General features: G+C 33.9%; 2 protein-coding genes across 5 annotated transcripts; one reads left to right on the top strand and one right to left on the bottom strand.

The window, feature by feature from the left end:
* The first annotated feature begins 8,588 nt into the window (after window positions 1-8,588).
* LOC126727191 (uncharacterized) lies at window positions 8,589-11,963 on the top strand. 2 transcript variants are annotated; one of them, XM_050432741.1, is made up of 6 exons: window positions 8,589-8,806; window positions 8,907-9,032; window positions 9,462-9,644; window positions 10,114-10,225; window positions 11,230-11,434; window positions 11,737-11,963. In XM_050432741.1, the coding sequence occupies exons 3-6, from the start codon at window positions 9,465-9,467 to the stop codon at window positions 11,819-11,821; spliced, it is 582 nt and encodes a 193-aa protein (XP_050288698.1). In that variant the 5' UTR covers window positions 8,589-8,806; window positions 8,907-9,032; window positions 9,462-9,464; the 3' UTR covers window positions 11,822-11,963. The 2 variants fall into 2 exon arrangements, with proteins under 2 accessions (XP_050288698.1, XP_050288696.1); XM_050432739.1 differs by lacking the exons at window positions 8,589-8,806; window positions 8,907-9,032 and adding an exon at window positions 9,051-9,286.
* On the bottom strand, window positions 10,935-17,524 carry LOC126727190 (probable pyruvate, phosphate dikinase regulatory protein, chloroplastic). Of its 3 annotated transcripts, none has more exons than XR_007656175.1 (4): window positions 17,065-17,524; window positions 14,510-15,149; window positions 14,157-14,345; window positions 10,935-11,496 (listed from the first exon to the last, which is right to left on the bottom strand). XR_007656175.1 is itself a non-coding variant. In XM_050432738.1 (3 exons), the coding sequence occupies exons 1-3, from the start codon at window positions 17,488-17,490 to the stop codon at window positions 14,242-14,244; spliced, it is 1,170 nt and encodes a 389-aa protein (XP_050288695.1). In that variant the 5' UTR covers window positions 17,491-17,524; the 3' UTR covers window positions 13,927-14,241. The 3 variants fall into 3 exon arrangements, 1 of the variants encoding a protein (XP_050288695.1); XR_007656176.1 differs by lacking the exon at window positions 10,935-11,496 and adding an exon at window positions 11,978-13,503; XM_050432738.1 differs by lacking the exon at window positions 10,935-11,496 and having other exon boundaries at window positions 13,927-14,345.
* Window positions 17,525-18,159: the final 635 nt, after the last annotated feature.

The raw sequence follows: 18,159 nt of genomic DNA, 5'->3' as shown, positions 1-18,159 counted from the left end.
GTGATTTTAGATCTAAAGGAAGTGAAAACTTTTTAATCTCAATAGGATATTTAAAGTTAAAAATTAAAGACTTCCTTTATTTCTCTATTCTTTTTCATTTGTTAAGAAATAAAGTTTCTATTTGTTTGATTTTGAAACAAAATGAGATAGGAATATCACTACTAGAGAATAGACACTCCTCCTAACTCCTAAGTCCTATCATTGATGTTACTTTTTAATCTCAATAGGACATTAAAAGTTAAAAATTAAAGACTTCCTTTATTTCTCCATTCTTTTTCATTTGTTAAGAAATAAAGTTTCTATTTGTGTGATTCTGAAACAAAATGAGATAGGGATATCACTACTAGAGAGTAGACACTCCTCCTAAGTCCTATCATTAATGTTACTTTTTAATCTTAATAGGATATTAAAAGTTAAAAATTAAGGACTTCCTTTATTTCTCCATTCTTTTTCATTTGTTAAGAAATAAAGTTTCTATTTGTGTGATTTTGAAACAAAATGAGATAGGGATATCACTACTAGAGAGTAGACACTCCTCCTAAGTCCTATCATTGATGTGGTTCCATCCAGATTTCCCAATTAATTATTGGTGAGTATCAAAACCGACGTCAATGATATTTACAAGAAAATAAACGGGACCGAAAAAAGGCAAGGATTTGGAAAATCGCATTTTTTTGTAGTAATATTTGGATGGTGGTCCTGTTATTGTGAATTGTCCATTTCCCCACAATCAACTTCATCTGCCCCCAAATGCCAAATGTGAAAAATGGAGTTTATCCTATCTTCTGTTTTATTTGACCTTACTAGTCACTGAAAGTTGGAAGTTAATAACTAAAATTCTTGATTGTCCATTTCAATTGTTGCAAGTTGGCATAAAAATCAAAGGAAAGTTAATTTTTACTGACAAGTGTGACAACGTTGGAAGCTTAACTTGTTCTAAGTTTTTGTGTGTGTTTGGCATAGATTATTTTTATCAACTTCTTTTATTATTCAACTTATTTTTGCAACTATTTATGAGTTTCACTGCACTTTTTAGTACTATTTATGGGTTCTACTATATTATTTCAACTAATTTTTACCTTTCTCTATAGTACATAGGGCTGTCCAAATTCATCCGGTAACCCGATCCACCCGAAAAACCGACCGGAACCGACCCGAATCCGGCCGACCCGACTGCTCCGGCGGGTCGGCGGCGGATCTTCACCACCAGAAACCGATTCCGGCGGGTCGGTTTTCGGTTTTCCTCCCCTAAAACCCGAAAAATCCGAACCGACCGAAAGATTTCCAGATTCCGGCCAAAATTTCCAGTTTCCGGTGAGAATTTTCCAGAATCCGGCAAGAATATCCAGAATCCGGCGAGAATTTTCCAGCATCCGGGGAAAAAACCCAGATTTCGGCGACTTTTCCCTTAGATCCAGTGAGATTTTGACCGGATCTTGCGAAATCTCATCAAATCCAGTTAGATTTTCGCCGGATCTAAGGGAAATATCGCCGGATCTAACGAAAATATCGCCGGAATCTGGGTTTCTTCGCCGGATTTGTGTTTTTTTCACCATTTTCTCGCCGTCTTCTCAGATCTACGACTCCGACCGACCCGCCCGCCATCCGTTCATAATCTGAACCGCCCGACCCGATTACTCAGGCGGTCGGCGGCGGGTGCATTTTTTCCCCACCCGATTCCGGCGGGTCGGTTCCGGGTTGGGCACAAACCCGACCCGGACCGACCCGTGGACAGCCCTAATAGTACATTCAACAAAAAAATTTTAATTTCAGCAAAATAAACGGATCACACACAAATACTTAGCAAATACCTATGTTGCTTCCTCAAAAGTCAAAAGAGACTAATAGTAGTAGGTAATAACCAGTTTTGCACCAAATTTTTGAAACTGCATAATTTTTCGTAATTATAAGTAATTTCTTGTTATTAACGGCCAGAATGTGTCAATTATTGCGTTTAGAAGCTTAGCTAGAAAGGTACCAACTAACAATTTTAGTGCATTATTATGTATGTTTAACTTAATTTGCTGTAAAGATAATACATTGAGGAGAGCTCAAATCAAATTTTAGTATAACATACTTAGATATTTGAATACCACTTAACTTAAAATTTTAAATTAATAGACGTATGTCCAATATATTACATTAATTTCTCAAATGATTTATTTTTCTCCATGTGGAACTTTCACTCACATATGTATAATCAACAAGTTCTCCTCTTTATGAGTTGTTGCCTATTTGTAAGCTTTGAGACCGTTAGATCACTTGTTAGGCCACAATTAACTCCTATTAACTCCCTCTTATCTATGTGTTTTTTAATTTATTTTATTTCTTTTGCTTCACCGCATGACATCCATAGTTCCATACTCCATAGGATCTGTAAAGCCACAATTTTCAATTTAAAAAGTCTATTAAATCTGCACTAAAAAAACCTCCAATACAAATAAATTCAATCTCCAAATAAAAACACATCGTAATTCGTCTCATCTCCAAAACTATAAAATGACCTAAACTCCATAACATTTAAACATATAAAATGTATATAAAAAAATTCTCAAACAAATCCTCACAAAATCCATCTTTTGAAATTAAAACTTAAAATTCTAGTTTATCAAAAAAAATAAAAATAAAAATAAAAAACTTAAAATTCTAACACATAAGAAACTTCCAAAAACAAGTGCTTGAAATCCCAACAATAGTCTAACTGCAACATCGTGATCACCTTCTAGCACCCACTTGTCACTACAAAATTGAGTAACTGATCTAAAAATATATATGAACAATAATATAAAAGTAAAAGCTCGATCAATAAGTAAGAATTGATACTAGGTCAGCATGAAACATAAATGATTGATCATATTATATGCATAGCAAAGTATTAAGCGGCGCCAAGTGTTACTCAAGGTAGGGATGGCAATTTTGCCCCGCCCCTCCCTGCTTCGCCCCATGTGGGTTTTCCCCACCCCGCAAAAGTGGTGGGGCGGGGATGGGGAGAGATTTTAGACCCGCACCCCGGGGTGGGGCAGGGATGGGTTTACACTTTTTAGACCCACCCTGCCCCGCCCCATCCCCACCCCGCCCCGCATTAATAAAGGTTAAATTGTAATTTTTTCATACCCTAAAACCCTACTATTTAAATAAAAATATCATCAGTTTATTTTATTCTACCTAATGTGGCTCTCTACCTCTTTTTTCTCTCTAGCAAATTTGGAAATAAGGTACCAATTTTAACGTTTTCTTTTGTCTTTATTAAAAACAAATTTATATACTATTGAATTACTGATTTTATTCATGATTCATATGTCTTTCTCAACTTACTTTTCATCATGAACATAATTTTTTTTAATGCGGTACAAGTTGGGCCTGAGTCTGAGACTCTAAATATTTGTGTCTATGTCATTGTGGGCAGTTGGCTATTATAACTTATAAGGTACATGTTTGAGACTTTGTCTCATATTCTCTATGAAATAGTCACAAAATGGGAGGACCTGAGTGTGCTAGTTTTTAAACATGCGTAGGAAAAAAAGACAACCAATACTTCTTATAGTTTTTCTTTGTTTGGACACAATCAATTACTTTATTTTATTTTATTTTATTTTTTGGAGGGCTGCTGTCTGCTAGTATCCTCGCTTTCTGTAAGTTTTTGGGCTTTAGTCCCTTTTTTCAATATAATTCTATCTTCGAAGTCAAAAAAAAATAATGCACACTACTTAGTAATTTATAACATTTATTAGGTTCAAGTATATGGTTATTATTGAAACATGTCATTTTATTTGAAAAAATGGTAATAGTTGTAGGGAAAATTAACAAGAAATAAAGTTTTACGGGGTAGGGCGGGGCGTCGCAGGGCCCTAAGGGGCGGGGATGGGGCAAGAAATTTTTCTCGTCATGCGAGGCGGGGCGGGGCGGGGCGAGGATGGGGTAAGAAAAATCTATGCAGGGCGGGGGCGAAGACCCCATCCTTCAGCCCCGCCCCGCCCCATTGCCATCCCTAACTCAGGGTGGTCATGTGACCACCCTGACCTGAAATTTTTTTAAAAAAAATATTTTTTTAAAAAATTGAATTTTAAATTAATGTAAGTCATTGACCACCCTTTAATAAAATAAAAAAACTTGACCACCCTAAATAAAAATGAGCCCATTAAAAATACAATTCAACCTCTTCAAAATTTTAGTTCATTGAATGTTGAACAAAAAAATTACGAAAAATGTTATGTTCATAATATTTTCACAACACTTTTATAATAAATACAAAGTAGCAGGTTGTTACTGGTGAACAAAAAAATAATTTCAATGGTAAATTTAAATTAGAATCAGTAAAAACTTACTATCAAAGCTTTGTTGTAAAAGTATTGCAAAAATGTTATGAATATAGCACTTCTAAAAAATTGCCCAAACAAAAAAATTAGCCTAAAAGCGCGAATCAAACATTTAATTGTGATTTTTTTTAAATTTATTTTAAAGGGCATATTTTAAAATCACTATTTTTTTAAATAAAAATGCACATTTTTCAAATAACTAGTTTGTTAGTGCTTGCTTTGGTTTTTAGTCGAATTTGTTGGATTTATGTGATATACATTTTTTTTTTTTAAAGCATTTTGTTTATATTGTTACTTCTTTTATTGGTGTTTATATTATTACTTATTTAGGTAATATGTTAGTAATTGAATGGGGAAATCAGTAATTTAATGATTGCTTGTGTTTTTTGTGTGTGCGTTTGTTTGTTTGTTTGTTTTTTTTTTTTTTTTTTTTTTTTTTTTTTTTGCGATATCAATATATTCAGTTTTTTTTTTTTTTAATTGCATTAAATTTAAGTTTTTTAATGATCACCCTTAAAGAAATTCTTGGAGCCACCAAGTATATGCACAATGTCACAAATACAAAATTCAATATGACATGTCCTACCCCCCCCCCCCCCCCCCCCCCAATGGATAGAGTCACACCCATGTATTACTCTCATGGGTCAAACTTTCAAAGAACTCAATTTTTACTTTCATATTTGGTTAAATTTTGCAATAAATATGTGCATAGCTCCCCAAAGTTTTTGTGTATTTTCTATATAATCTTCTTACATTTGTTATTAATTTTTATGCTTTAATCGGTTATTATTTTGGGCCCCTCAATATTTAAGTTCTAGCTCCGCCCTTGTTGCCACTAATCTCTTCCATCTCTGACTTGGTCCTGAGTGTCTTTGAAGGAGACTGAGAGTGTGATTATCTGTTTTTGACCCTCAAAAAATAATCTGCAAGAGAGAGAGAGGTTATACATAGACGACTCTTTTTTTTTGGGTCATATAAATAATCATTAGTTGTTAAACATGTGCCATCACTTCATCTATTTGAAACTAGACTGCTTTATTAATAATTGATTGATCAATCTGATGGAGAAAAGACTTGATGAATCATCAATTGTTTAATTAATTTGATAGAGAAAAAAAAGACATGATGATCACAAAGTCTTTCCACGGCACAGACGAAGAACAGGAATTGGAGGAAGAAAAAGAAAACACTAATTCCAAGAGATGCGCCACTTCATTTGCACTTCATGTGCCTTTCATGTTTATCTAGTACTATTTAATTATATAAGTTGCCTATCATTCTCTTCATGAAGCTGTTCTTGTATTATGTTTATTCATATATAGGCTTTCGGCTGTTTAATTAATTAGTTTTTTTTTTTTTTATCCATATTCAATTTTATTTTGTTGGCTTCTTGTTAGTGGAACTTGCAATTCTAATGATTAATCTGCTGCTTATTTATGCCCCTTCTAGGATTCAAATGTTGTAATATTTTATGGTCTATATTTTGGAGCATTTTGGCTACAATATTGGCGGTTGCATTGGGTGTGGAAGACTCCATTTTAAGTAAAGTAAATTGATTATAGCTTTCGAGTAGAGTTTGTAATGCGTTTTTATGTTTGTTTCTAAAAATAGATGTAACACAAACACTCGCAACCTATCAATTTTTGGTATAGACAGGAATTAAACTCTAAACCTCTTATTCAACTATCAAAAACTTTATTTATATTATACTCATTCTTATTAATAATTCTCGAGGGCTAAATTCTACTCATTTTTTGGAAAGCGAAGTAATATATTGAGGATAACTCCTTGGTAATTATCGCCGCAAATACTATTTTTGCCATTTGCATAAGTCGCTCTTGCCAGGTGTAAGTCTATTATACATCTAGAATTGTAGGTGCAAGAGGCAATTCTCAAATGTTTCAACCAATGGGAAGTAGGGCACAACGTAGACGCGGTGTCTTTCAAACAACACGTTTAGAGTACAGGGTCATTAACTCATTATTGCAGAGTAATATACTAATAGTCATAGACACACGCTAACCCTCTAATGTAAACACCCAATGGGAATGGGAATGGGAATGCCCACACATTTAGTCTATTACACAACCAATCCACGAAATTTGGTTGTCTCTGTCATTCTTTTTGGTACCTGAGACATTGAAAATCTTCCCACATATATAGAGAACGATGCATCATGATTCATGAAATGACTGAATTTATGTTAAAGGTTTGTATTCTTCACTCATATACATCTCCAATATCTTAGTGGGGTATGAAATCCATTCAAATAATTCAAATTTTCTTAACCGCATTTTATATTTTTCTTAAAAAATGTATTAATTTTTTTCTAAAATGATCCATTAACAAATCTCCTAAAGTTACCCGTTAATAAGATCCAACAATAAATTCTAATCAACAACCTCATTATAAAAGTTTCTATCTTATACCCCAATATTTTTTCCTAATTCTTTTGTTATCATTATTATTCCCTCTGTCCCACTTTTTTTGTCCTCTATTTCATTTTAAGATATCCCAAAATATTGTCCTGTTTCTAAAAATAAAAGTCATTAATTTATTAATATTCCTATTATACCCCTATTAATTTACTAATTCAATTTTTTGATAAATTTTTTTAAGGGTAATTTTGGAAACTTATACATTTTTAAAATGTAGACAAGAAAATAAATGATGTTCTTTTAAAAAGTTTGACTTTTCAGACATGATAAAAAAAAAAGTAGAACGGAGGGAGTATTTTTTAAGCTAAGCATATAAATCGTTTATTTGTTCTCCAAATCAAATTATCAGTAATCCATATAGCATTGATCCTATCAAATTATTAAATTATTTTATTATAAAATAGTAATTACTAATTACATGTACAAAATGTATATGCAAGTATAAAATCAAAACACATATAAAAAAATAAATAAAGAAAAACTCATTGTGTTTATGAAATTCTAACCAAAAAATCAATTTCACATTTCAATTTTTTTGCATAATTATTATTTACGTTGTGTAAGATTGCTTTACACCACCTAAGTACTTATTATAGAATTCATATTTTGAAAATCTCACCGTTGAATTACATGTTCTATATGTTCTTAATATTCATGCTAATTTTCATGTCAATTGAATGTTATTTACCATTCGATCAATAAACTCATCTTTTATGAATTATTTTAAACTACAAAAACTTGAATTTTTACATTTGTTTGAGGACATGACTATTAATCTTTAATCACCTTGAAAATTTGCAAGTATGGAAAATATACGAAGATAATGTAATCTAATTGTGGATTTGTCAAAATTTACATTTAATTAAAAAATATTAAGTGTTGTAATATTGCTTAAAGTTACACCAAATATAACTTAAACCCAACTCATGTATATATATAAAAGAAACACAAAATATATAGGTGACAATATCTGACATGATTTGCGAACATAACACTGACACAATACGAAATTAACAAGTTAGGGTTAAACCTTAGCAGGTTCATGTCAGATTAAGGTCAACAAGAATCACTTAATAATTGTGTCAATTCAAGTTAAACACATTTCAACTTGTTTGACCCTTTTAACTGAGAGTCATTATATCAATTTGCCATTCAACTTGAACAACTATTAACCAAATGACTTTTGAACTTGTAATTTTATTTTAAGGAATGACAACTATTACCTTTGTTATTTTTTTCTAAATTTATGGTTATAATTATATTTTAAATGTTCAATATTTTGTTCGGAATCTAGTTGTATTGTATATGTGCTAAAATATATATGAGAATTGCTTGAAACAAGTTATTTTTGTGTTTTTTTTTTTTTTTTTTGAGAATTCAAGTTATTTATGTTAGGTAGGCATGTTAACCGGACTTAATAATTAAATGGGTCATATCAAGCTGTATCAACTATCAACCCTAACACAACATGTTTATTAAATATATTATGTGAGTTTCATTGTTATTTACCTATTTAATAAACATGTCGTGTTAAAATCAATATATAACTTGTATTAATTTAAGGAATAAATTGAGGACAATTCTCTGCAAAGGTGCAATTTATGGCTTTTATTAATTTAGGGGGCTGTTGGTGTTGCCCCTAATTTAAAATAAAAATAAAAAGCATAAAGAGGCCTAGAATGCTTACCATGGGCCATCTGTATGTGATCTCCACCCACAAACAACACAATATTAAAATATAAAAAAGAACGTTTTATTATTATTTTATTATTTTTCCTGAGAAAAAAGTTAGCGAACGTTACAAAGATGCATAAAAACAAGTAAACAACACATTCATTACCATATAAAAAGCCACAGAAAATTCCGATTCCCAGTGTTTCTATTAGCTCCACCACAACCCACATCAAATCATCATTCTCTCTCACTTTTTATCTTCATCATCAAAAAATCGCAGACTCTTTTTTTCATTTCCTATCTCTCTTCCTCTGCAAAATTCACAACAATCATCTTCCAAATCAGAGAAAAAAAAAAAAAAAACAGGCTGGTTCACAGGTCAGTTTTATGTACAACGTTTTCTAATGTAAAAATACAAAAACATAATAGACGTTTTTGTTTTATTGACCTTGTTTTTTTCTTATTTGTACGACAACAGGTTGATGAACAAGAATAAGAGCTTGTCTTAGCGCTTTTGATCCTTTCTTGGTTTAAAGTTTGAAACTTTCAACCAACCAATCGGATAAGTTGAAGAACAACAAGAAGAAGAAGAAGAAAAAAAAAGGTTTATTTTTCTTTTTTGTTTTTTCTTTGTTATGTATTACTATGAATTTGTAAATTTAAGCTTTGACTCGTTGTTAATGGGGTCCTTTTTATTTTTAATCCTCCAATCAAGTAGTAACCATAGCTATTTCCCTATTCGACACGACACGGTAACGCTGTAGAATCAACTTGTTCAACAACTCTATTTGCCTTTTCCTTCTTCCTCGACTTTCTTTTACCAAGAAAGTGACGGATATGGCGGAAAATCCATAGTTGGTGAGCATTAGTTTGTTTTAGAAAATGAAAAATTGTCGTCACCATTTTCTTTGTTGTAACTGTTTCATTGGGTATCGCAAATTATCTTTTTTTTATTTATCCATTTCTCTCTCTCTCTCTCTCTCTCTCTCTCTGTATATTAATATATTTTCTGGGTTGTTGGGTTTGTTCACAGGAAATGAGTAATTCTTGTGAGGATTGTGGCTCAGAAGAGAAAATGGGTAGCCAGAAAATCTCGGTTTCAGATCATATAAACGGTTTTCAATACACCGCAGATAAATCAGATAACTTTGTTATTGACATGGATAGCTTCTCTCATCCCACCAATAAAGATAATACAGCAAATTCAAGAATCACAGTAAGTTTTTCTTATTCTTCTTTCTTTTCTTTTTTCTTATGTGGACTAATTTTCATTTTGGTTGACCCGATAGCCCACGTTGCAAATTTTCTTTTGGCTTTCGTGTATTTTAAGTAAAACCATTTTCTCTCTCTTTTTTATTTGTTTTGGTAATTGTTAATTTCTTAATTGTTATTGAGAATCTTCAAATGTAGGAAACAATCAACATGTCTGAGATAAGACCTATTAGCATTAGACACAATTATAATCGAATGTCTTTCTCAGGTGGTAGTTAGTTAGTGGTTACTATCTGCCATCATTTCCATTGTACTTTTTTCAAATATACATGAACAAAAGTAAACAAATAAACTTAGTATCATTATCCTAATTTTTTTAAGGGTAGCTTTATTTACCTTGCTAATCTGCCTGGATAAGGATGATTATCAATGACTTTTCTTTTGTTTTGACATGTTCTTATGGATGATAAAAGTTGCAGAGAAGTCATTCAAGAAAAGGCTCACAGCGTGTTGTTGATAAAAAGATTGGTTCAATTGCTACTTCAAACGATAGAGATAATGGTGTTGCCACATCCTCACCCAGAGGTATCATTGCCTATACCAATACAAAAGTGAACTCAACTCAACATTATTATTGTAGGGACTGGTTTGATGAATTTGATTTGTCCATTTCCAACTCTTCTATTGTCCCTATATTTATAGTTCTATTTGTTTTTAACCCTCTGAAGTTTGGATCATTGGTTCAAATATAGACGAATAAACTTGAATTCTAAGATTTAGGTAAGTGGCATAGATGTAACATATTTCTGATAAAGATCATTACCTACCTGTACCTGCTGCCCTCCGAGGTTGGTGGCTCACAATTGCTTGTCTCCTCAATAAATTGTCAACTTACATGAATTAGTGTGCTTTTTCTTTTTTTGGTTGGGGGTGGGGGGGAATTTGGTATCTATCTTTGCTGATTTTTCACCTACTTTTACTCCTTGAATAACGGTAAAGAGTAAAGACACTCTTGGTCAATTAGGATTTTTTTTTTTTTTTTTTTCCCATCTATGATCTATGAGAAGGGTTGAAAAATTAGTTCAAACTATTGGATTTCAATTAGCTTAATTGATAAAAAATTTTATCTATGACCAAATAAACTAATTGGAGCTTAGCTTGATAATAATTAATAGAGATCAATTAACATAAAATTAATGCCATATGTTTAAATCTTATTGTATCTATCAAAAAAAGAAAATTAGCTTGAAATCTTGCGCCTTTGATAATGTAAAGCCAACTCACTCTTATATGATTGTCACGAGGTCAATGTAGTGAGTAGATTACAATTATGAAAGTGATGTGTTGAATGCTAGGTCATTGTACTGTGTAGAGCAAATGAATTTGGAACTAAGGTGCATCTGGGTCCTTTTGCATTTCTTTAGTTTGGCAAGTACAAATGACAGATTATCACTGCTTGCTGTTGGCATACATTTCTTGGAAGCATGTGCAAATCCATTATTGGCAATTAGGTGTTGAAGATATTCTTGACAAATATATTCTATATGCTTATTGGAGATGAAATTATTAACCGCCAGTTTCTATGGTAGGGCCTAGCACGCCTGAAAAGTCCAGTATGGTGGCAGTAGGGACCATGGATAATTGCAGCAGCCCACAAGTTCATCATCAGATCACTATCAACACCTGCAACATCAGCACTCCCACCGAAAGCAGAGGCATTTCGAGGAGAAATAGTTTCAGGCGCTCTCCATGGCTGCTTGATCCTAAAAGGGTTCTTTTCCTCTTTGCCACCCTGTAAGTCTACAATTTCTGCAGCTCTCTATTCAGACTTTCTGCCCTGTCTGGTACTAGTAGCACTGCCACAAAATTTATAGAAATTTCCTTATTTGGTAACTTCACTAAAGAACTTTAAGGATATACATACATTCACTGTACAAACTTTATAAATTTCAGAACTTTAGAGTAATATTCACTGTAATTTGTCAAACACTCAAAAGGCTTCAGAGCTTTTCAGTTAAAACTCTACTTCCTTTAGCAATGCCAAACGGGCATGCTTTGTTTCCTCGAATTTAGTGGTTTATTTATTTTGGTGACAGGTCAAGCATGGGAACAATTTTGTTAATATACTTCACCCTTTCAATTGGAAAGCACAATGCAAATGAAGATGGTCCAGATTGGTAGCAGGGAAAATAGGCTCAGCCTTAAAAGAGAAATGATAGTGGCACCCGAACTAGGATAGAAACATAAGCATTCAAGGCTCAAGCAGTTTGTGGTGGGGGGTCCATTTTGGAGATATGGGGCTTCTTTTGATGGGTATACTAAATCTGAATTGAAAGAAGGATACAGAAGAAAAAATAGAGGATACACAAAAGTTAACCAACTTTCAATTAACATGGCCTCCAAGTTGATAATTCTGGAGCTTTTCTCCGGGCCATAAAAAATTTACAGATGGAGACAATGACATACTGCATTCTGACAAAGACAAAGAATCTTCTTTTCAATACGGAAATGGCAGAGATCAAAAAATACTTGTTTTTGCTTTGTCATTACTATTTCGCTGCACGGCTTAGTGGAGAATCAGAAAGTTTACTTTTTGTTCACTTTCTTGCCCATACCTTCCATTCTGTTTGCCCTTTCGGCTCTCCTTAGTTTTGAATAGACCCTTTGTGTTGTACGTGGCTTCCATGTGAGTAGGCAAAGGTACAAAAAGTGAAATAACAGTTACATATATATATATATATATATATATATATAAGAGATGAAATCGTTTCTGTATGTGCCAGCACGCATGCGCACTTAAACTCTCTTTTTTTTCTTTTCTTTTTTCGAAAGTGTGCTAGTGAAGCCAGGCCTTTGTCTAGCATTGAATAGACTAAAATTTAGGTAGATGTGGTGTGGACTGAGGAGGCTCAATAATTTTCCCAATTTATTGTATGGTTTGTGACTAATTTTTAAGTCTTGGGGGCAGAATGAAGTAGTGCTTCTGAACATTAAAAAATTTAATTTTAGTGGTTAGTACACAGCAGGAGCAAAATGCTTTGACAGACATGGTAACACGTGTTCAAAAATCAACACGCAATGATTTTTGCGTCAAGATGTAAGCAAAAATCAACATACAATGATGAATGCAATATAAATACAATAAAATAGCCGCAACAACAGTTTTATTAGCTAAAAGCAGGCATCTGTCAGTGGGCATATTCCAGAACTAAGTTTCACTTGGTATGATATGACATGGAAAAGTTTTGCAAGTAATGGCCACAGCATGAACCCCATCCTGTCTAAACCCTAAGAGTAATTAGTCACAACTCTATCCACTATAAGCAAAACTAGGTGCAATTTCTTAGGCTCAGATATGCAGTAATTTAGATTCTCCAATTAAATCCAACCTTGTGGCTAATTCCCGTATGGCTGAATCTAGTTGTCATTAGAGGAAATAACAATGGTTGTTTTGTAATTAGCCAACACAACCACATAGTTAATTTTAATTGGGGAACTCAAAGTATAGGACATGCAAAACTATTCTTAAATTTTTGCCTATTTACTTGAAGAACTTTTACCCTGAGATTTTTTTTTTTTTTAGAAAACACACCCAAATTACTGATCAGCAATACCCCAAAAGTGGAAAAAAGACCCCAACGTGAGCTATGTTCAGGTGGTTTGACAGCAAATAATACAAAGTATATTCTTCTATTTATATATACTATATTTCTTCAAGCTCCTTGTGTTGCTTAGTTGAGGTTTGCAGAAAATCCTACCCCGGTCTGCCCCTCCATAGAAAGAATTGCCTCACCACAGACTTTAGAAGCATTAATTTTCTGGACATCAATCCGTAAATGACCAAAAAGTTCCATTTAGAATGTCTGCCACATAAAAACATGGGGATAGGATAACAACTGGAGGAAACATGACTCACCAACATCAAATCCATGACTCAGGATTAACAATAAAATAAACCGACTTAAGTGCATTTGATTAAGAAGATGTCAATTTGGCTGATTAGAATAGCAGGGTCCTCCAAATTCCAATAGGCCACAGTTTGTGGTAGGTTCATCAGTTCATGCCTTCATAGAAAGAAAAAAAGACACACACACACACATATATATATATATATATATATTGGTGTTTCTATGACATAGTCCCCGTGTGACCGGGGGGAGGGAGGATTTGGGGAGAATCAAATTGACATCTGACTATAGCCTCATTAAGCACATGTTAGGTGCTTTCTAGAAAAGGTAACATGTGAAGGTAATAGCTCTAATCAACCAATCATGTGAGATGAACAGTAGCAACGATTCTTTTTTCCTGATTCTTAATTAGCACATCAAGTGACAAGCTTATGTTTCAAAACTGGTAGGTATCATTTCAAAAGTCCAGATTTCAACCGAATCAACTATGAAGTTGTATTACACACAATCTTAAGGCTGTAAGCAGAGGGGAAAAATAAAAATGAATATATTATGTACAAATTCATATTTTCATTTAACTATATATCTACATATATAGAAGACCGTACCCTTATGCCCTGCAGTGCAATATGAGATGAACTCCACTCTTCAACATCAGTATCTCCCTGCCTACTTGGGAGCAATGTAACATCTTTAGTAGCGCTTTGAGATTGTTGGCATTGAGCACCTGTGTTTCCTGTCATGGTATAGCCTCAATATAACCGCTGCAGTTTCTTCTATAGCTTTTCCTGTCACTTCTGCAATTGTAGGAAGTAACAATATCCAAGTTCAATTATCAGTGTGTCAAATGTTCTCAAGCCTTCATTATATGTTATGCCATCTATAATTGAATTTTCACTTATCCAAAATGTAGAATAATAGAGAAACCCAGTAGATAGTTAATGAAAATTAAAATTCTTACCAATTACTGGCCAGACGGGATTTTGTGCAAAATTCCTTCGAGCAAATTCCAGCTCCTCTCTAACATAGTCCATCTCCGAGTAATTACTCCTTGTTTCTATGTTGAAGCCCAGACTCTTAGCTCTTGCTTTTCTGATTGCTTGCAAGATTACAGGATTTATAGTCAAACCAAAAACCTTCTCTGGGTCTACCTCAAAGAGAGTTTTTGGAAGTTCTATACCCATTACAATAGGGACATTTGCCACTTTATACCCTTTCTGAGCCAGATAGATTGATAATGGTGTCTTCCCTGTACGAGATACACCAGTAAGAACAATGTCAGCTTTGTACAGATTTTGAGGTAGTGCCCCATCATCTTGCTTGATGGTAAATTCAATTGCTTCGATCCGACGGAAGTATTCCTCAGATAGAGGAATAGTTCTGCCAGGAGCCCCGCGGGGGAGGCCCGATGGTGAGACTCCTAGATGAGCAGCAATTGCCTCTGTGATTGGGCCAAGTATGTCTGTGGAGGGTATACCCCACAACTGGCAGGCTTGCTTAGCAGATTCACCCATTGAAGGGTCAGCTAAAGTGTACACAACCATTGCACCTTCTTTGGCTGCTTGCTTAACAATCTCCATTAACCGATCTACATCTTCAATCTGGCAAGTGCATGGATCCCATTGCACAAAAGTCAGTCCAAGTCAGGAGACTTTGGACAATAAATTCACTTGTCCCTTAACACAAGATGCAAGATTTACCATATATGAACTTAGGCAGTCTAGGTTCTAATAGAGAGATTTAATCCATTTGAAAATCCAATTTTCATAATTATAACTATCAAAAGAATGCTCTTGTTCAAGGAACTTAACATGAGAATAAGAAAAGTAACAAAATTACCATATGAGAATGTGGAATATATATATATACACACACACACATCATCCTAAAGTTGGTTTTTTTTTTTTTTTTTTGAAGTTCATGAGACTGCACCTACTTGGTCAAACTTAATCGTGTTGGAATTAAAGCTTGTCTAATTTCTTCCCCAACCTCCCCCCACCACCCCCCTCAAAAACAAAAAAAGCTCGACTACAACTCTACATTAAGTTAGCTGATTTGTAAGATATGAGATATTAGGGTTGAAAGAGAGAAAATGAAAAGAAAAATGAAGTGAGAGAGAGAGTACAGCTCCATTAATCAATCCCTCACCTTAGCACATATTTATATTTATATTTATATTTATATCATGATTTTATGGCACGATTACAAAAATTATTTATGCTAATTATAAAATAAATAAATAAATAAACAAGAATCAACTCCAACAAAGCTTCCATCATTGTCACCCTTCTAAAAATTCATGGACCAGGTGTCTCCTTTTAGAGAACTTTGGGCATTCTTTTGGTTGCTTTGCATCAAAATGCCGCTAAAACATTGCACATGACAATTTTTCAAAAGTTGTGCTTTTTGCCTAGTTTGTTTTAAAGAGTTTTGACAGTGAGTAAAGCATAATGTAAACTCTGGAGAACCTTAAGCTCCAGAGGGGACTCTTTCAGTGAACTCTGCAATCAGTCCTAGTTTCAAGCCAAATATTGGTATCGCATACATTGTATAATGTAAATCACCCTTAAGATCACTAAAGCGTTGGTCCTAGGCAACAGCTTAACAAACGAAGTTTTGCAACTTAAACCTGATCCAACCCAATCCAATCCAATCCAATCCAATCTAACTGATAAGCTTAGCTGAGGCATATATAGACAAATTCTTGATCCTGGCATAAGAAAAATCTTAAACTAGCTTAATGTAGTGTTGGCTACCTAATACTCCTAATAAGAGGACATGGAGTAACGAACAAAGTTTTCTTCTAAACCATTTGGAGTATTTTCATTCAACCCACTATGTGACAGATAATATACTATTCCCACGTGTTTTTAATGTCATGTGACTATTAAATATGTCATGTGATGAAAAGCATACGTAAATGATCGTTTCAGTCAGCATAATTTCCTTCTAAATCAATTTGGAGAAAAAGTTCTATTGCACTATATGGTTGAGCTCCTTAGTTTACTGATAGTTTGGTTAAGGAGTGAAGCTCCTAAGTCTTTGTTATAACAAACACAATCCTAGACGAAAATATATAAATAAGAGCCGTATTTGTTATACACAAATTGTTTTACACATTTGTACACACGCTAGTGCATTTTGTGTGGGTGTGTATATGGATGGGTAAAACAGTGTATAATAACATTTAGCCTCTAAATAATAACTATAATGAAGTAAAAGTCGAAGTTTTGTACACTAATTACGACCTTTAATCAATATTGTGTTTGGTATATATAATAAAATTGTTGCCAATGACTACACGTCCATGTGAAAATGACATTGTCATAAAATAAAAATTTGTGTCCCTTTGTACATATATAAAACCAATCAAGCTACTTTGAATCAATTGTAACTTGGGCTCGGCCCAGTTAAGGCATAACAGAATAAACTAACTAGTACTATTACTGGTTTCAAAAACTAACTGAAGTAACCAAATCCAAATCTAATTCAAGTAGGTGAAAAAGACGTATTTACCCCAGAAAACAAGTGGGTATTTACAGGACAGCCGCGATCGACCAAGCAGTGTTCGAACTGACCCAACGCGGCGTTAACGGAATGCTCCGCCGTCCATCCAGTTCCGTCAGAAATCATGTATATCGACTTCCCCACTCTCAACTCCACGTCATCGTCTCCGTCAATTTTCGTAACGGAGTTAAGCTCGCTCTCTGTTGCTTCAACTGGAGGACGCTTCGCTTCCAATACTTCGACCTGCTGGTCCGGCCGGTCCAGTTTTCGCCCGGACCGAATCGTGCGAGCCCTCGACCACCGGTTCAGCCGAGCGCTTCCCTTCAGTTTCCGAGCCTGTGGTACTGGTTTGGTGTCAGGTTCGGATGGGTTTTGATTGGACGAGATAGGTGTGGGTCTTATGTTCGGGAGCCTTAGCGTGGATGAAGCCCACATTTTTTTTCCTTTTTTGTCTTTTTGAATTTATTTGGATTTGTTTTTCTTTTATTGCAATTTCTGCCTCCTCACTGCTCAGTGACATTTTGGGCCAAACCTTTATTAAGTGGGCCTTAGCCAATTTTTTTTTTTTTGGAAAAAAATGTTAGAAAATAATTTATTTATTTTATTAAAAAAAATGAGGAAGAGGAAATCTAAATTTTTTGGAGTATCTTTCTTCTTTGAAAATCTCATAAATTGATAGTATGGACGGTGGTGGATTAAATTTGAAATTCCTAAATTTATGTCACATAGACAAACCCCACCACTCGAATATTATTGTAGAGTTACCCCACTTCTTTTGAATAATTGAGTCTCAAATTATATGATTTTAGGTATTCAAAATATGTATCCTATTAATTATTGTTATTATTATATTAAAAAAATTAAATTTGATTATCCAAAAGATATTATATTGCCCCCTTGGGGTGTGGTGCGTTGGTAGAAGTTTTAGACTGGATTACACCTGCATGTCCAGTAGCTATCTAGTTTGAGTCGTGTGCTTTGCAAAAATATTATGCCATGACGCGAATAGGCCTAACGCATACAAAAGCGTCACACGCCATAAGTTCTACGAGTTCATTGGGTTGAGTCAATGATCACACGCTTAAGAGCCTTTTTTGTTCTTAA

The sequence above is a fragment of the Quercus robur genome, chromosome 5, assembly GCF_932294415.1.
Source record: "Quercus robur chromosome 5, dhQueRobu3.1, whole genome shotgun sequence".
Taxonomy (NCBI): domain Eukaryota; kingdom Viridiplantae; phylum Streptophyta; class Magnoliopsida; order Fagales; family Fagaceae; genus Quercus; species Quercus robur.
This window is presented reverse-complemented; position numbering and strand designations above follow the sequence as displayed.